The sequence below is a fragment of the Physella acuta genome, unplaced genomic scaffold, assembly GCF_028476545.2.
Source record: "Physella acuta isolate Inbredline_101_S28 unplaced genomic scaffold, ASM2847654v3 ptg001297l, whole genome shotgun sequence".
In the NCBI taxonomy this organism is placed as follows: domain Eukaryota; kingdom Metazoa; phylum Mollusca; class Gastropoda; family Physidae; genus Physella; species Physella acuta.
Window position 1 is genome coordinate 243,531 of NW_026732812.1, and position 19,730 is coordinate 263,260.

A 19,730-nucleotide genomic window follows, 5' to 3' on the forward strand; every position below is an offset into this window, starting at 1 on the left:
CAACTAAAGGCTATTCAATGTTGCATATTTTACATTTTTGTTGTAGAAAATTTTTGAATGGCCCAAAAAAGTCAGTTAAATGGAGTGGGGTTAGAATCCGTTGCGCGGCTGCCCACGAAAAATCATCTCGGTGAAAGTTTTCAATGGATAATTGAGATATCTTGAGTAATAACAACAACTATAGATAATTAAACCAGAGGCGTAGCGATGGGGGGCAGGGGGGGGGGCATATGTCCCCGGGCGCCGTCTTTAGGGGGCGCCAAAACGGATTGGGGGGGGGGGGGGTGCAAATCGAAAAGTTGAGGTGGGGGGGGAGTGCAAATTGAAAATTTGCTCCCGAGGGGGGCGCCAAATTGAAAGTTTGTCCCCGGGCGCCGGGAAGGGTCGCTACGCCTCTGAATTAAACAGAATTAAGGGGATTAAATTTACTATACGGGTCCTTTTATTATAGAAAATATTACCAAGCCAACTCATTTTTCAAACGGGAAAAGAGATATAAGGTTTATATATCTGAATGTAGGATATATAAATACAAGTTAAAAATTACAATTCTTAACTTAAAAACAACTGGGAGAAGATAGACATTATTTTTAATCTGAATGTATGATTTGTAATGGCCGTTTTTAAGGGTTTTTCTAGCCAAGCAGGATAGAACACTCCATGTGAAAACTATCACAGTAGTAGCCATTCGGACAGAGGGCAGTGGGTGGGGCTGCCATGTCATACATCTGACACGTGTCACCTGGTTCTGAAACATAAAATTTGATTTGATTGAATGATATGATATGCTAACGTCATATCATATTTAGTTTTTACGTCATTATTTTGGTGAAATTTAAATGTAGACATTTTAAACGGTGTGTCATTTGACACGACGTACTATAACGTTGTTGTTTTTACAAGCTTTTATTTAAAAACTTGAAGTTTATAATCTAAAGCAAATTTTTACTAAGGTGATAAAAAATTAAGATGACAATGCAAGATATAGGAAAACAAAATACATTGAGTGGTAAAAATAAAAATTGTAATTAGACGTAATGTATTATGTATAAGTAAACCTTCTTAAATTAAAGAAGTTCAAGTCAAAAAGAAGTTTGATGAAAACTGTAATACTAAAGCGAACATGGCAAGGTAATCTGCTGCAAGACTAAGATATATATTCGTCTACGTTCTAGTTTCATTGCCTTTTTTGGTTGAGGTCTGTAAGCATAGTTAAACATCACCATGTTTTCAAATATCGCGATGCAAACCACGTTCTCTCTCCTCTTACTTAGTAATCGCCTCCTCTACCCTTTGTTTACAACACGCTTACAAAGAAAAAATATCCCACCCCTCTTCTTGCGACATAAAATACAAAAGTTTATTGTGCCTTGTCGTCACAGAAAACAAAAAGGGAGGTGTCTTAATGTTGTTAACCATTGTCTTCCTAAATTATTTTTTAACTTGTTAAAGAAATTGAATGTTTAGTTAAGCATTCTGACGAGAGTTTTTTTCACAAGGGACGTTACTCGTGACTGTAAACAAGGTTGTTGTAATTTTAGAACAGTTGTCTTTCCTCTAGTTTCTCTATTAGGGAAGACACGTGAACACGACACGCGACACGTATTTTTAAATGTAAACAAGAGCGCATGGGGTGCAGTTAAAATAAACCCAGCTGCGAAAATGACAACGGAATGGTGACACTTTTTGGAAAACACTCTTTCATGTAAATAAAATAAGGGTCGCTTTTGTTGTCACCATGATAATGTATACCTATGAGTTCTCTCCGCCTTTACCAACCTAGTATGAATTTCGTGTGTGTGTGTGTATGTGAGTGTGTGTGTGTGTGTGTGTCCTTGTACCTCAAAAAAAATGTCAACGCCTGGACAACAAGTCATAGTCAAAAAGGCCTAATTCATTACAGATCTATAGGAAACCCCTCTTTACATGTACTTACGTTAGGGAAAGTAAACTCGGTTGAATCAAAAAATGTTTTTAAATATATAGAGTTATAGAACCTTAAAGTTAACAGATGATGAAAAAATAAAAAAAAATAAAATTAAAATTAACATCCACCTCCTCACCCACCTCACCCAGGTGGTGGCGTGTTTTACTATATATCCTTTACTCCTACTCCTGCTCCCCTTCACCCACCTGCTTCCCCCTTCACCCACCTGCTCTCCCTTCACCCACCTGCTCACCCTTCACCCACCTCCTCACCCACCTCACTCAGGTGGTGGAGTCTTTTACTATATATATCCTTTACTCCTACTCCTGCACCCCCTTTACTAACCTGCTCCCCCTTCACCCAACTGTTCACCCTTCACCCACCTGCTCACCCACCTCAACCATGTTACCATAATCGAGTATGTATTGAACGCATGTTAAGTTTACAGCATGATATTTTAAAAGCTTTTGATGACTTGGAAAAACGTTAATAAATAAATAAAATATAAGAAGACTTTTGTTCTAATTTTAGTGTGCGTGTGAATGTGTATACGTGTATCTCAAAAAGGTGTAGACTAGTAGTACCAGAAAATCTAAAAACAAGGTAATGAAAAAAGCCCTAGAGCATCCGTTAAGTGTGGCGCCAGCCTGTCTCATGCTGGCCAGCTGGTACTCAAATAAACGCAAATGCTTCACGGAGAAGCCCCTAGTTTACCCCACAAAGAGATTCTACGGCTATAAAACGTAATTGGTTTTATGACCCATAAAACCTGGTAGCCGAAATTCCAGAGACGCGCTCTCGTACCAACGCACTAAGTGAACCCAGCACCTGTCGGCTATAAACAAGGTCAGCTATCAAACCGAACGAGAAAAGCCATTAATCTCCGGGCGGCACCTGTAAAAAACGGGCAGCGCGTGCTGGTGGTCAATTTCTTTGATGTGTTGGATAATTTGAAACAGATGTCGTTAATGGTTGTTGGGGCCTACACAAAGAAAAACCTATTTTTGTACACATTCGTTGTGGTGGAGTATTTAAAAATTAAAAAACATACAAACAAACAAAATTAATTAAACCAAACAATCAAATAAACAACAAATAAACAAATATAAAATTAATTAAAATTTAAAAATTTAAAAATTAAAAAAAAATTAAAATCAAATTAATTAAAATCAAACTAATTAAAACATCAAATTTAAATTTAAAAAAAAATAATTAAACTAATTAAAAACAAAATAAATAAAAAATATAAAATTAAAAAATTTAAATTTAAATTTAAAAAATTTAAAAATTAAAATAATCAAAAATTAAAATTTAAAATGAAACAAATAATCAAATTACGTAACTAGTTAATAAAAATTACAAAATTAAAAACAAAATAAAAATTTCAACCTATTAAAAATTAAACTAATTAAAATTTTAAAAATCAAACTAATTAAAAAATTAAATTTAAATTAAAATTTTAAAAATTAAACCAATTAAAAAATAAACAAACAAAATATAAACAAAGTAATTAAATTAAAATTAAAAATTAAAAATAAATTAATTAAAAACAAACAAATAATCAAATTACGTAACTAGTTAATAAAAATTAAAAAATTAAAAAACAAAATAAATAAAAAATGCAAACTAATTAAAAACAAATAAAAAAATAATTAAAAACTAACTAATTAAAAACAAACTCATTAAAAACTAATTAAAACTAATTAAAAAGAAATTACGTAACTAGGTCACCGATGGTGATTACGTAACTAGGTCACCGACCTACTGACCTACTTCCCCTTCACCCTGCGCCAGTTGGTGGAGTATTTTACTATATCTCATTGTACCTGCGCCTCACCCTTCACCCTTCCACATCCGCCAGCGCCAGCGCCATACGCGCCAAAAGAGACCTAATATACTGCTTATATATATATATATATATATATATATATATATATATATATATATATATATATATATATATATATATATATATATATATATATATATTCGGGAAATATTTGTGATATATATATATATATATATATATATATATATATATATATATATATATATATATATATATATATATATATATATATATATACTATGCTTATAGTAAAAAAAAGTCATTTAGACACCATGAATGAGATCACTGTTTAATTATTGAACTTACTCAGAACATTGAAGCAAGCATCACAGCAGCGACAAAAACCACCCTTTTTGATGAACATTCCCTGGCAGTCAGACTCCAGGACGGGCAAACATTCAACACGGCTGCACACGTCTACATCGCATATCGTCTTAGAGAGGACACAGCAAACAGTGGCCAAACAAACGATGACCAGAAGTGACATTCTCTCAGCGGTGTCCATGATTTGCTAGCTGTAATTCAGTGTTGGTCGCTTCAAATTTATTGAATTTACAATAGTTGCCCGGTGCTTTTTAAAAATGAACTTTGTTAATCTTCTCAAGATAAGAATATTGTAATCTTTGATAAGAGTGTTTAATTACACGCACACACACAAGTTAATTGTTCCACAGTTGATTATAGACTTGAAAATATTGACTTGAAATAAAAACATGCTTAATTTCAAAATATGTGTATATTTATATAGACTAGCAAAAAAGAGGAGCCGTACTAGTGTTTCTTTCAGACATCTCTTCGAATGGGAGCAATCCCCCTTCCCACCTCCCCCCACACCACACCCCCACCACCCCCCTTCCATCACACCCCTCACCTCCCCCCCCCCCCCCACCAACCCTGGAGGAAACACAAAATATGAAATGTATTTACATCCATTGTCCGCCTCCCACGGAAATTTCAAAAGCCTCCCCCTCCCCCGAAGTTTCAAGTGATTTCATAATATGTTGGGCTTGTTGTTCAGATGTGGACAAATTATATTTAGTTGCAATGTTTGCGAAAATTATTCTTCATGTTGATACCGTTTAAAATAATAGATTTGAATAAAACAGTAGTTTCTGAGCTTACCTCTTTAAATCATACCTTCGTATCTACTGTGGGCTGAGTGTAGCCTAACTGAAGCTAAAATTAGATCACATACCTAGCATTTACCTGAATACACAGCTGTGCTGACCTATAACCTTGACCTAATCAGGTGACAAATTGATTGAACGAAGCTACGAACGGTAATTTGTTCAGAAGAAACACAACCATTATGTGTAGGAGAATAAAAATGAGTTGTGTTTCCTTTCATTGAAAAGGTGTACAAAAAATCATTTTAGCATAAAATATTATTTATGTTTCTTCCTGCAGATTCAAGTCAAGTTGACAATTATTTTTATTGGGCTATAGCTATATTTTGGCTGCAGAGTTCATACATGCTTAGCTCTTGTGTCATCTGGTTGGATGTTGGGTATCTTCTTCTTCTTCTTCGTTCTTAATTTTTAGTGTTGAGAGGGATCGAGCCTTATCTGCCAGAGGGTTTGAACTCGAGACTTTTTTTCGAATTTATCAACCATGAGCTTTGCCGACTTGAATATGCTTCCATCACAATTAAGGATTACGTGTCAACTGGTTATGCGATTGACTCCGATTTCAGCCTGCTTTTCTTTTTGGATTTGCTTCCATAGCCTTTGTCCAACCAAGAACAAAATACAAGACAGCAGTTGTTTGATTTTGGAGTTGTCTCTCCAAGAAAAGTGGGTGTCTCCAGCCTCCTCTGCCCGAGGGTTCGAACTCGAAACTTTTCGGTTTAGCAACCATGAGCTTTACCGACTCGACCACGCCGACCTCTGTTGGGTATCTGAAGGTTGGATTGTAACGTTTACCTATCTATCAGCCAGATGGAAGTTGAACGTCCCCGGATTCTTTTTTCGGGGTTATATGCAAATGCCTTACAGCCTAAGTGGGTGAACACTAACACAACAACACACTAGGGCTCGAATTCGACGTCTAGGGAAAACTAGTGATACTATTGTAATTAACACTCACCCAATCTGCATACAACCTTTAATAAGCGAACACAGTTGTGGCAGAACACAAGGTTAAACTAGATAAAATATTTAATGTATAAAATATCAAAACCCAACTTACAAAATGTAAGAAAAAACACTATCACAGATTTCTACACTGTCTAAAAATAGCCACAGGCCACACAACACTGCTATAGCTTCAAGAATTACTTGGCGACAAGTAATATTATACTAGAAGACTAAATCACTTAAGAAAGCATAGCACACACAGGACTTAAGTTCTCTCACGTTCAAATGGTCAGAATCTATTGCCGGACAATATGGACGGCAATGGTCTTAATAGACTGATCAAGGTAGACGGCCTGACCAAGGTAAACTGCCACGTGTGACGAGTGTGCGGTGCAGTTAAAGACTTCTGCCACAGGGGAGGTCATCCTCAACTCATGTAGCCATTGGTTGGGAGGGTCATATGATCAGAATCATTCAATCAGATCTTAATGGAAAATTTCTACGTCTTAGACACCTTAATAAGACAGTGGAAAAACCCCAGGAGTTACACCATCATTCCATATAAGGTATTATACAATGTCAAAATAAAAATGGAACCTGACTCGACCTAAGTAGGTCACATCCCCTCCCTTTTTGGAAGTGACAGATAGGTTCCACAAAAGCATACATAAGGAACCAATCTGGCAATGAAATAAAAAAAATGTTTTACAAATGTAGGCAACCAAAATATTAATACCAGATGAAAACATCCCTGAACATAAAAGGGAAGTAACTCCAACTTTTACAATTGGTGAAAGGGGAGTAACCCTTCAAAAAGTAATTATACATCAAAATCCCTCAAAAAAGGGTATTACAATATTTCCATGTGGATATTAAAAGTGGTAAACCCGCCAGGGTAAGACCTTTATTTCAATGACTAGCTACAATATCAACTGAGTCATATGAGACATATTATTATAAAAGATTACATATAATCAAAAACCACCTTTAATTAAGGTTCACCTGAAAATAAACAAAATTTGTAATAGGATTGACATTTTGAAAAAGTCAAAACTCATACCACTCATTTTCATGTGAGTGTCACCCAAACACAACACTTGTGTATGGTCTTAATGAACCACAAAACATGTCACATGATCAATGTGTGCAATAAGATTTTACATCCTTGACAAACAATCAGCCACAACATTATCACTACCCTTAATGTGTGAAATTTCCAGATTTTGGAAATATAAGCACCATCTCAATATTCTTTGATTTGTCTGTCCTAACTTAGAGGTAAATTTCAGGGGATCATGGTCAGAAAACACTCTGACTGGATTGGTTGAAGAAGAGACATAGACTTCAAAATGTTGTAATGATAAAACCAAAGCTAAAGCCTCTTTTTCAATAGTAGAATAATTCTTTTGGTTCTCATTTAACTTCCTGGAAAAAAAGGCAATGGGATGGTCAATTCCCATGTTGTCTTCTTGAAATAGGACTGAGCCAACGGCTAAGTTGCTAGCATCAATGGCAAGTTTAAAGGGCTTGCTGAAATCTGGTGCAGCCATAACAGGAGCATTAGATAAAAATGACTTAATGGTTAAAAAAGCTTCTTGACATTTATTTGACCATTCAAACTCAACACCCTTTTTCAATAATGCAGTAAGGGGTTCAGCAATAGCTGAAAAGTTTTGACAGAACCGCCTATAGTAACCAGCCATCCCAAGGAACTTTTTGATCTCTTTACAATTTTTGGGAGGTGGTAACCTTACAATAGCATCTACTTTAGCTTCAATGGGCCGAACTTGGTTCGTTCCCACTTGGTAACCCAAATAGGTAATTGAACTTTTTCAGAACTTGCATAATAGTGATTTCTGTAAAGGTTTACAGTAGAATTAACTTCAGACAATTTATGGCTTTCCTCTGTGGACAAATGCATAAGGTGGTCATTTAGATGATCTAAAAAGGAAGAATTTACCAATTTTGGGGGTTTCAATTTATCATGTATCACATCATCAGAAACATTTGAACATACAGGTAAAGTAATTTTAGCTGTGGAATGAACATTGTTACAATTATCATAATACTTTTTCAGTGAGTTAACATGATACACTGTCTGTTTCTTTCTTCTGTCGGGCGTATTGACAACATAGTTCAAATCACTTAATTTTGAATGCACAGTAAAGGGTCCACAATATCTCAAGGATAACGCATTGTTCAGATTAGGCACTAACACAAGAACTTTGTCGCCTGGATTGAATGTTCGTTTACAAGAACTCTTATCATACAGTCCTTTCATTCTCACTTGGGCCTTTCTTAAGTTCTTGTGAGCCATTTCGCACACGGCTTTCAGTCGAACGTGAAAATCGTCAAAGCTTTCCACAGGATGATCACTGGTACCTGTCCAACGTTCGTGTATCAGCTTCAGGGGACCACGGACAGAATGTCCAAACACAAGTTGAAAAGGAGAGTAACCTAAAGAGTCCTGGACACAGTCCCTCGCGGCGAAAATAATCCAAGGAACAGACTCATCCCATTGGGTGTTACTGTTAGCGAACGTTCTTAGCATGGTTTTGAGGGTTTGGTGGAACCTCTCAAGTACGCCTTGAGACTGAGGGTGGTAGGCTGAGCTGGTGATGTGGGTAACGCCTAGCTTGGCTAGTGCTTCCTGAAAATGGTGACTGGTGAAGTTGCTGCCTTGATCTGTTTGCACGATTCTAGGTAATCCAAAGGTAATGAAGAACCGGGTCATGGCTCTGACTACAGTCTTTGCCTTAATGTTCCGTAAGGGAATCGCCTCGGGAAAACGGGTACTTGAACACATAAAGGTAAGTAGGTACTCGTTGCCCGCCTTGGTTTTAGGCAAGGGACCTACACAGTCCATGACGATTTTTGAAAAGGGTTCTTCTAATACAGGAATCGGACTCAAAGGGGCCTTAGGAATTGTCTGGTTTGGCTTTCCGGCCAACTGACAGTTCGTGCAACTTCTGCAGTAACGCGACACATCATTTCTCATTTTGGGCCAAAAGAACAATTCTTGGATCTTCGCCGTCGTTTTAGTGACTCCTGGGTGTGCTGACATTGGATGGTCATGTGCCAGCTTAAGTATTTCATGCCGATAAGGTGGAGGGACCCACAGCTGGTTTTTACCCAACCATGGTTCGGCTGGTGAGGCATTCACTGGTATAGAGCGACGAAAGAAGAGGCCGTTCTCGGAGAAATATTCCCCATCGTCAGATGATAGAGATTTTTCGACCATTGCTTTGAGTTCCGCGTCGACTTGTTGAGCTTTAATGATGTCTTCCTGAGAAATCCTCAGGGGTAAGCCCAGACTTGTGTTTTCTGGAAGCATAGACTCCAATTTGGGAGTCGAATTTCTTGACGATGATGGTAGGTGTGGTTCAGACGTTGTGTCAGCCAATTGTTTGGTCTGGCTTCTTGTCACCGCACATGCAGGATACAGTTCATAATCATTATCTGGAACTGTTGACAAAGGGTCTGAAACCGCACAGGGGTATACTTTGCTTCCCGCAAGGTCATTCCCTAGAAGTAGGTGTACTCCTGGGACTGGAATACTATCTATCACACCTAAAATGACCTCACCTTCGACGAGATGATGTTTCAGGGCAAACTTGTGTAGAGGGACGACAGTAGATTTTGTCCCCACTCCCTGGATAATGGAAATCCTTCCGGTGTTCGTTTCAGGTGTAATGTCCATTGAACTTTTCAGAAGAAGTGACTGTGACGCTCCTGTGTCTCTTAGGACGGTGATATTCCGCTGAGACAACGGATCACCTGGTTTACTAATGATGGCTTCGGCAATAAAAGATGAAAAGTCAACTTTTCTCGATCCCTCGAGATCGGTAGACTCGGAAGAAACTGGATGGTGGCGAGAACAGTCAAAATGTGACTGCACATAATGTGTGGAGACTTGACTACCTTCTTGCGGACACTTAGGGTTAGAGTCCTTTAGAATTCTAGAGTTCATATTTGAACCGGCTGCTTGAGGGGATAGAGCATAGTGCGCAGAAGTACGCACCACCTCTCTGTTATATTGACGACGTTTGTAACAGTCTTTGACATGATGACCAGGTCTTTTGCAGAACTGGCAAACTGCTCGACGATTGAGAGTTGATCTTGGTTTCTCTCTGGACTGTGATGCCTTCAAGTATTGGCCAACAGGAGGATTGCTGCCAAAAAGGGGAAGCACGGGGTTGAGGCGGTTTCCTGACACTGGTGGTTTCTTATGCACCAACATATATGTGTCAGCCGACTCAGCAGCCTTCTGGATGTCAATTATCTTGTTATCCAGTATGTGTAGTCGTATCTCTTCAGGCAGGGACGATAGGAATTCTTCCCTTAGGATAAGTGACCTGAGTTTCTCAAACTCAGAAACTTCCTCAGAGTGTAGCCACCTTGAGAATATTTTCTCCTTTTCAAAGAGAAATTCCACATATGATTAAGTGGGTAACTTGCGGAGTGTTCGGAATTTTGTCCGATAGGCCTCGGGCGTCAGTGCGTAGGCCTTCAAAATGGCAGTCTTGACCAAACTATAGTTATTTTGAACGTCGTGAGAGAGTGCCTGGTATGTTTTTGCAGCTTTCCCAGTAAGGACCGAGCTCAATAAAGCAGTAATGGAAGTTTCGGGCCATTCACATGTCTTCGCTAAACTCTCAAATGAGTTAAAGAAAACGACCAAATCTGTTTCATCAAATTTAGGCACTAATTTCCCAAATTTGGCAATCACTTGCCCCACCGACAACTTTTTTGGATCTACCAGAGAAGTGACATCACTAACTTGACCAAACTCTAATTCCAACCTCCTCTTATCTAAAGCAATTTTAGCCTCTAATTCCTGTTCTTTTAAAGCCTTCTCTAAAGCAACTTTCTCCTTCTCTAAAGCAACTTTCTCCTTCTCTAAAGCAATTCTAGCTTCTAATTCTACCTTCTCTAGAGGTTTCTCCTCGCGGAGTAACACACCAGCCAACAAGTTTTCATCAAATACCCCTTCATTAATAAAATGAACAACAATTTTATCTCTCAACACCTCTGACTTCTGCGTAACAGAATAATCCAATTTCAATTCCTTAACAACACTAATCAAAACTTTTCTACTCAACTTTTCTACCTGCTCAAAAGTGGGATTAGCCAAAAAAGACTCCATAACACTAACTTTCAAATCACAACAAGCCTAGATTCACTAACTTAACACGGTGCGTTGGGCCGTGTACTTGACCTCTTCAATCTAGGGCGTGACACGTCTGCCTATTGACCTAGATAATTCTATGCTTGCGCGCGTTGTAAGAACACGGCGCACTGGATAGAAAAACAACTAAATCAAACTAACCTTAGTGCTTACTGATATAACCAACAACTGGAACGACAGATTAAATCCCGGACGAGCCCCCACTTTGTAACGTTTACCTATCTATCAGCCAGATGGAAGGTGAACGTCCCCGGATTCTTTTTTCGGGGTTATATGCAAATGCCTTACAGCCTAAGTGGGTGAACACTAACACAACAACACACTAGGGCTCGAATTCGACGTCTAGGGAAAACTAGTGATACTATTGTAATTAACACTCACCCAATCTGCATACAACCTTTAATAAGCGAACACAGTTGTGGCAGAACACAAGGTTAAACTAGATAAAATATTTAATGTATAAAATATCAAAACCCAACTTACAAAATGTAAGAAAAAACACTATCACAGATTTCTACACTGTCTAAAAATAGCCACAGGCCACACAACACTGCTATAGCTTCAAGAATTACTTGGCGACAAGTAATATTATACTAGAAGACTAAATCACTTAAGAAAGCATAGCACACACAGGACTTAAGTTCTCTCACGTTCAAATGGTCAGAATCTATTGCCGGACAATATGGACGGCAATGGTCTTAATAGACTGATCAAGGTAGACGGCCTGACCAAGGTAAACTGCCACGTGTGACGAGTGTGCGGTGCAGTTAAAGACTTCTGCCACAGGGGAGGTCATCCTCAACTCATGTAGCCATTGGTTGGGAGGGTCATATGATCAGAATCATTCAATCAGATCTTAATGGAAAATTTCTACGTCTTAGACACCTTAATAAGACAGTGGAAAAACCCCAGGAGTTACACCATCATTCCATATAAGGTATTATACAATGTCAAAATAAAAATGGAACCTGACTCGACCTAAGTAGGTCACAGGATATCCGCACAAACGTGAAAAATATACTGGTTTGCATCCACCAGAGAACGAAGAAAGGAACAGATCATTATAACACGTGTCATCACTCATCAGAACAGATGAAAAATGATTTTCTGAAAAGCCCTTGTGTGGTCGCCAGAGGATAAAAAAAATAAAAAAAGATCATAAACCACCCTACGTAGAACAATCATGAAGATTTACATGATATTTAAAGACTTTCAATTGATCGCGTTGATCGACAAAACCTCAATTAGTCTAGCGATGCTACCTCTAACTCGAACCGTTTACTTATACACAAACAAGTTTAGGTCGGGTGTGTTGAAAATTGGATAAAAAAATATTGGGCTTAAATGGCTAAACATATAGGAGTATAATATTCAAATTCAAATTCCATGACTTACAAAACCATGATAACCTAGTCAAACACCTGATTATTGCAACTACATTGCCTTTAAAATTGATTGATTATCTTGTAATTTATCTTTTAAAAGCATAACTATTCACAAATTTGATTCAATTAACAACATTTAAAAACGTCTCTCCATACCTTTTCTATCTAGGCCTGCTGATGTAAAGTTGTTAGTTATAGTGCTGCTTGTCTTGATCCAATGGATGGTGCAGGGTTATAATAGATATGCCAAAGAACCCAAGTCTGATGTAATTTGCTAACTTGTCGTGTTTTATAATCGAGATCAATCAAAAACACATTTAGTTTTTTAAGGAGATTCTGATTAGGACATACTACATATATTTAGATTATAAGCACTAAGCAACCAAATAAAAATGGATAGGAAATTTTTTAACGTGCGTCGTAAACAGAAAATTGGTGGCCTCCTGTTCAGCCAATTAATCCGTCACTGTCAATAGCTTTATCACTTCTTTATCTATACTTATCAGATAAACCTAGTCGTATCCCCGAAGCTCCCGTCTGGCGTCTAGGTTAGGTTTTAATTCTTATTTAATGAATACATAAAAAGAACGTCACTAACCGACCTGCCAGTCACTTCAAATTACTAGGCCTAACATTCAAAACACTTTAGTCCCTACCTAATGTAGTGATTTCGAAAGATACAAATAGCCGGACCAGTAGGTCTATACCTTTTTTCAATTAAATTGAAGCTTTGGTTTTTATAGAAAAACAAAAAATAGGCTGTAAAGTGAAATTTACTATGATTTATAAGAGTTAATATGGGGGCCTCTAAAAATCTGCAGCCCTCTCAGCCTTCCCCTTAATCCGCTACATTGTCATTCATTTCACAGTGGCAAAGTATATATATATATATATATATATATATATATATATATATATATATATATATATATATATATATATATATATATATATATATATATATATATATATATATATATATATATATATATATCAGAGGCGGAACTAGAAAAAAGGGCCACCCCGCAAACATTTTTTAGCCCCCCCCCCATATATATATATATATATATATATATATATATATATACATATATATATATATATATATATATATATATATATATATATATATATATATATATATATATATATATATACAAAATACGAACATAGGATACTCGTTTGTGGCCTGTTCGGGTATGAAAAACATCAATTTAAAAAATTTTCAACATCATGCCATGTGTGTAGATCTAAGTGCATTAGTGTGCTTTGTGAAAATCAGTTTTAATTAATTTTTGATAGAAGCCCTCTTAGCATCTTGTCAGTCAAAATTATATAAAACATGAAAGCTTTGTATAACTAATGGTGTCACATGTTATGTTTATTTCTATGTTTTTTTTTGTAGTTATATTATAAATGTTTTAAATATTATTGATTTAATACATTTCAATACATTTACTTTTAATACAATATTATTCTTTAGTAATTACTTATAAAAAATAATAATTAAGAGAAGTAATTGCTTTTTAATTTGTTTAGTACAAATCTATTAAAAGGAGCTTATGATCACTCCTATTTGACTATGTTGAAAAAAGGGAAATAAGTCATGGAAGTGGTTTGAACATTTGCTTATCTGTGATAAGTTTAATTGTAGAAGAAAGACTCGGCTTTAAAAGTTGTTTAAAAACAAAGGGAAAAAGAAGATAGAATAAAGATAATCCAACCGCAGCTACGGTAATTTTTTTACAAAACAACCATCAAGTCAAAAATGAAAGAAAAGTTACTTTTTTTCTTAACTATAAAAAAATTTATTATGGTCGGCTCTGGGCCCCTAAATGGCGTGGGCCCCCCCCGCATTGCGGGGTCTGGCGGCACTGTAGTTCCGCCCCTGGTGTCAACTGGTTATGCGCCATTGAGGCCATTGACTCCGATTTCAGCCTGCTTTTCATTTTGGATTTGCTTCCATAGCCTTTGTCCAACCAAGAACAAACTACAAGGCAGCAATTGTTTAATTTTTAGACGGGTCACCTTGTTTTCTAATATATATATATATATATATATATATATATATATATATATATATATATATATAAGAGAAAGCGAGAGAGGCCCTAAACGTACATTTGATAGAGTGATTTGTTATTTGATTTCTTCTGGGCGTATGAACGTGCTCTTAACTATCCAAAGTTACGATCCACATTGAAAACCCGTCAAAACTTCAACGTTAAGCAAAAACTAAATATCTATTTGAAAAGGATTTTCTTTAATAACAACGAGCTTTTGAATCCATTCTATCTCGTTCGTCCTTACGTGTTTATAATGGTGGATGGTTTATAGCATGACGAACCTTCACGAGAAATGAGGGAGTTCAATGAATAAAAAACACCATTTACCACTCACTCCCCCACAATATCAATTTCCACACCATCACACTACACTATAAGATCTACACCACATAACACCCACTACCTCCCTATACCTAAACTACCTACACCATCTACACCACCCACTACACCCTCTACCACAACAACCTGCACCACACAAACTTCCCCACTATCCCCCCCCCCCCCCCACCTACATCGACAAGACCCATGTTATTTAAGAAAACCTATTACCTAAATAGTCATGTATACACGTCATCACATATTAAAACTTGGCTAGGCTCCTGTATATTGTTTAGTATGGAAATACTGTATGATAACGACTTGCTTTCTGCCACGGTCGATGTTAGTTCTGCGTTGTGAGCTGATTTGGTGTTCCGGCTAGGAACAGGGTTAGTAACTGAGTAATGATTAAGTTTAAGGTCAGCACTGGTAATGTTACATTGCGTATTATGTAGTGGGGGAGGGAGGTAATATACAAAGAGGTAATTGAATGGGGTAATTCATGTAAGTGTAATGGGGGAGGGAATGACCGGGAGTGGGGCATGTAATTGACAGGTGAGCGTTGCTCTGATCCCGGATTTGATATTAGCGATAATATTTTCCATACAAACATTAAGTGTTTATAATTATCGTAAGCCGCTTACACTTAAAAAAAAAGTGATTTTTAAAAAAATTGTAATGTATAAAAAGTTAATTGAAATATGAATATTTTTCATCGCATATTTTAGGTGAAAGCCAAATTAAAAACATACAGAAGCTCCCTTTTCGAATCTGATGGTCCATGAAAGGGGGTGGGGTAGAGTGTACCTGTTTCTGTGACATCGGCATAATAAATATAACATAAAAAAATAAAGCGATGCTATAACTGTTATTAAAAAAAATTACGGTGGTTGAAAGAAACAGTGAAATTTTTGTTTTGCAAGTGATGATCACATCATTCAACCCAACATCAAAACATGTGGTTCTCGCAAACCTGACAGGTGATACAATTAAAATATTTAATTTTTTTTTCAACGTCCCTCTGTTGAGTCATGGTAGATTGTTTGGGCTCGGTATGTGAGATAGTATTAGGGCAACATTCAGGGTAGGACTGGCTGTCTCCAAGTGCTTGGGGAAGTTTTTAAAGTGACCCCCAAGACCAGATTAAAATTTTCATAATGCACTCCCCCCCTCCCTACAAAGTCTGGTGATCATCCTCAGCTTGTTTATTTAAAAAAAAATATCAAAGCACTAAACAGCACCGTTCCACAGTACCGTAGCGAGGGGGGGGGGGGACATATGTCCCCGGGCGCCGACCTTAGGGGGCGCCAAAATGGGTTGGAAAAATAAATTGAAACGTTGAGGGGGTGAAAATTGAAAGTTTGAGGGGGGGTGCAAATCAAAATCTTGGGGGGGGGGGGGGGGAATGCAAATCGAAATCTTGAGGGGGGGGGGGTGCAAATCCAAAAGTTTGTCCCCGGGCGCCGGGAAGGGTCGCTACGCCTCTGCCGTTCCAAGAGGCCTACCAGGATTATTTTTTTTACCAGGGGGCCCACCGAGATTTTACCCGGTGGACCAGTGGCGTAGCCAGGATCGTCTCAAGGGGGGGGTCCAATTTTTACCCGGGGACAAACTTTCGATTTGCACCCCCCCTCAAACTTTCGATTTGCAACCCCCCCCCCTCAAACTTTCGATTTGCACCCCCCCCTCAAACTTTCGATTTGCACCCCCCCCCCCCTCAAACTTTCGATTTGCACCCCCCCCCCCTCATACTTTTTCTATATACCGAGGGGTCTATGGGGGGGGTTATGACCCCCCCTAACCCCCCCCCCCTGCCTACGCCACTGCGGTGGACTGGTGGGCTAGCCCACCCCTGTCTACAATTAAGAGCAGTGTCACTTGCAGAAGAAGAGAAACTAAATTTGTACTACATGGTTTCTTACCAGTGACGGTCTTTTAACTGCACGAGAAACATTACAATTACGACTGAATTCCATCAACCTAAAATTTAGAGTTTTTCAAAAAATGTTTAAAAGGTTGAAAAATTCATCGATTATACATGAACTAATTTTTCTTTCAAAAAATGTTTAAAAAATTCATCGGTTATAAAAGAACTAATTTTTTTCATTGATTACTTATCGACGAGTGAGTGTTTAATTAGCCACGGCTCACCTAGTCACCGGGTGAGGGAGTATATTTTTCTTATGACCACCTGCCTCATTTCGTGAGCGATTAACGTCACCCGGACAAATCAAAAACGTGGAAATAAGACGCACTTGTTTTCCACGTGCCACAGGTGGTTACAGGTGAGTCATACAGTACCTGAGGTCGTTTGCCTAAGGTGGGCGTGGTGATTCGGTCTATGACCTTAGCTTGATTTTTTAAATGAGGTTTGAGATTGGGTCTATGACCTAAACTTTGATTTTTCTTTTTAAAAATTGGGTTTGTGATTGGCTTGAGATAGGACCTAATATTTATTTTTTAAATTGTGTTTGTGATTGGACCTATGACCTAAACTTTGATTGTTAACCATGGCTGAATGTTGTGACCTACCTAGTTAACCACGGCTAAATGCAGAGGCGTAGCGACCTTTCCCGGCGCCCGGGGACAAACTTTCGATTTGCACCCCCCATCGAACGTTTCATTTGCACCTCCCCCCCCCCCACTCAAGCTTTCGATTTGCACCCCCCCTTGAATTTTTCATTTGCACCATCTCAAACTTACTTTCAATTTGGCGCCCCCCCCCTAAGGTCGGCGCCCAGGGATATATGTCCCCCCTGCCCCCCCTCGCTACGCCTCTGGCTAAATGTTGTAACAGACCAAGTTAACCACGGCTAAATGTTGTGATCTATCAAGTTAACTACTGTTAAATGTTGTGACCTACCAAGTTAACTACGGCTAAATGTTGTGACCTACCAAGTTAACCATGGCTAAATGTTGTAACAGACCAAGTTAACCATGGCTAAATGTTGTAACAGACCAAGTTAACCATGGCTAAATGTTGTGACCTACCAAGTTAACCACGGCTAAATGTTGTGACCTACCAAGTTAACCATGGCTAAATGTTGTGACCTACCAAGTTAACCATGGCTAAATGTTGTGACCTACCAAGTTAACCATGGCTAAATGTTGTAACAGACCAAGTTAACCATGGCTAAATGTTGTAACAGACCAAGTTAACCATGGCTAAATGTTGTGACCTACCAAGTTAACCATGGCTAAATGTTGTAACAGACCAAGTTAACCACGGCTAAATGTTGTGACCTACCAAGTTAACCATGGCTAAATGTTGTAACAGACCAAGTTAACCACGGCTAAATGTTATAACAGATCAAGTTAACCATGGCTAAATGTTATAACAGATCAAGTTAACCACGGCTAAAATTTTATAACAGACCAAGTTAACCATGGCTAAATGTTGTAACCAAGTTACCAAGTTCACAACGGCTAAATGTTGCAACCTACAAAGTTAACCATGTCACCGGAATTTTAAACAATCTGAAATAATTCATAAAATTACAAAATGCCGTGGACAAAACCTCAAGTTTAATTTTCTATGATATGCCCTGTTCTGATCAGTTTATACAAATGGAACATCATTGATAAATGATCGTTCATTCATAAAAAAATAATATATTTAATTTAAAAAAAAAACATTTAAAAAAATAATTAAAACGTTTAAAAACACAAGTGACATTACAATGTATAATACTGAACTTAACAAAACAAAACGAAATAATAAATACAATTTGATTTGAAATAAGTTTTTAATTGTTACACAATTTCAGTTTCTGAGGAAAGGATAAAAAGATAAATTATGGCGATAAAATATTTAATCAGTGTGATAAGTTTAGCGATTACTTTAAATTCTTCCGCCCACCGATAAGAGGTTGCCAACTTCTATGCTGTACATTCATGTTTGTTTACCGAAATGCATGTCATGGGTGGTTGCTGAGTTGAGATTACTTGATTGACATCTGATAGAGATGTCAAGTCAGGTGGATGATGACCTGAGTATTTTTAGAACGTAATCTATGTCATTATGTTAATGCTAGTTTTAAAAGCTGTAATTGAAAAACATTTATTTTGTAGATTAAAGTTATCGATTACTAGTATATAATATATATACATATACATATATATATATATATATATATATATATATATATATATATATATATATATATATATATATATATATATATATATATATATATATATATACAAAGTTTAATTGTTCTTTAAAACCCGGATATTTGAGGTAGGCCTACATGCAAAGTCAACAAAAGTATTAAATTTTGAGAGAATATTATGGTACTCAGTAACAGTACTAGAACAATAGAAAGTATTACAAGTTTGGCTAGTGACTACATAACAGTTTTAGGTCTTCTTCTCTTATACGGCCATTACTTGCCCCAGGCAGATTAGAACAGGGTTAAGAATCAGGTATTTTCTCACCCAAGTTCCCAGCCGCTCAGAGGCGTAGCGAGGGGGGGGGGCATATGTCCCCGGGCGCCGACCTTAGGGGGGCGCCAAAATGGGTTGGAAAAGCAAATTGAAAGTTTGAGGGGTGGGGGGCTGCAAATCAAAAGTTCGAGGGGGGGGGGTGCAAATCGAAAGTTTGTCCCCGGGCGCCGGGAAGGGTCGCTACCCCTCTGCAGCCGCTAGACACGTGGGTTTCTGCTAGGCTTTTCCTTCCTCCCCCAGAGCATCGCACCACCTGGTTTGGACATGAGGGGCAGTTCTAACCAGTTTACTGGACATGAGGGGCAGTTCTAACCAGTTTACTGGACATGAGGGGCAGTTCTAACCAGTTTATTGGACATGAGGGGCAGTTCTAACCAGTTTACTGGACATGAGGGGCAGTTCTAACAAGTTTACAAAGTTAAATGTTGTAACATAGCCAGTTTACGAGGCTAAATGTGACCTACCAAAGGACGTCC

The 19,730-nt window shown here is 37.7% G+C and overlaps 1 protein-coding gene across 2 annotated transcripts; it reads right to left on the reverse strand.

Moving 5' to 3' along the window:
• Positions 1-573: 573 nt before the first annotated feature.
• LOC131958181 (uncharacterized) lies at positions 574-12,865 on the reverse strand. Of its 2 annotated transcripts, none has more exons than XM_059323052.1 (3): positions 12,581-12,865; positions 4,083-4,291; positions 574-748 (listed from the first exon to the last, which is right to left on the reverse strand). In XM_059323052.1, exons 2-3 carry the CDS (start codon positions 4,279-4,281, stop codon positions 636-638), a joined length of 312 nt encoding a protein of 103 aa, XP_059179035.1. In that variant the 5' UTR covers positions 4,282-4,291; positions 12,581-12,865; the 3' UTR covers positions 574-635. The 2 variants fall into 2 exon arrangements, with proteins under 2 accessions (XP_059179035.1, XP_059179036.1); XM_059323053.1 differs by lacking the exon at positions 12,581-12,865 and adding an exon at positions 4,899-5,011.
• Between the last annotated feature and the right edge of the window lie 6,865 nt (positions 12,866-19,730).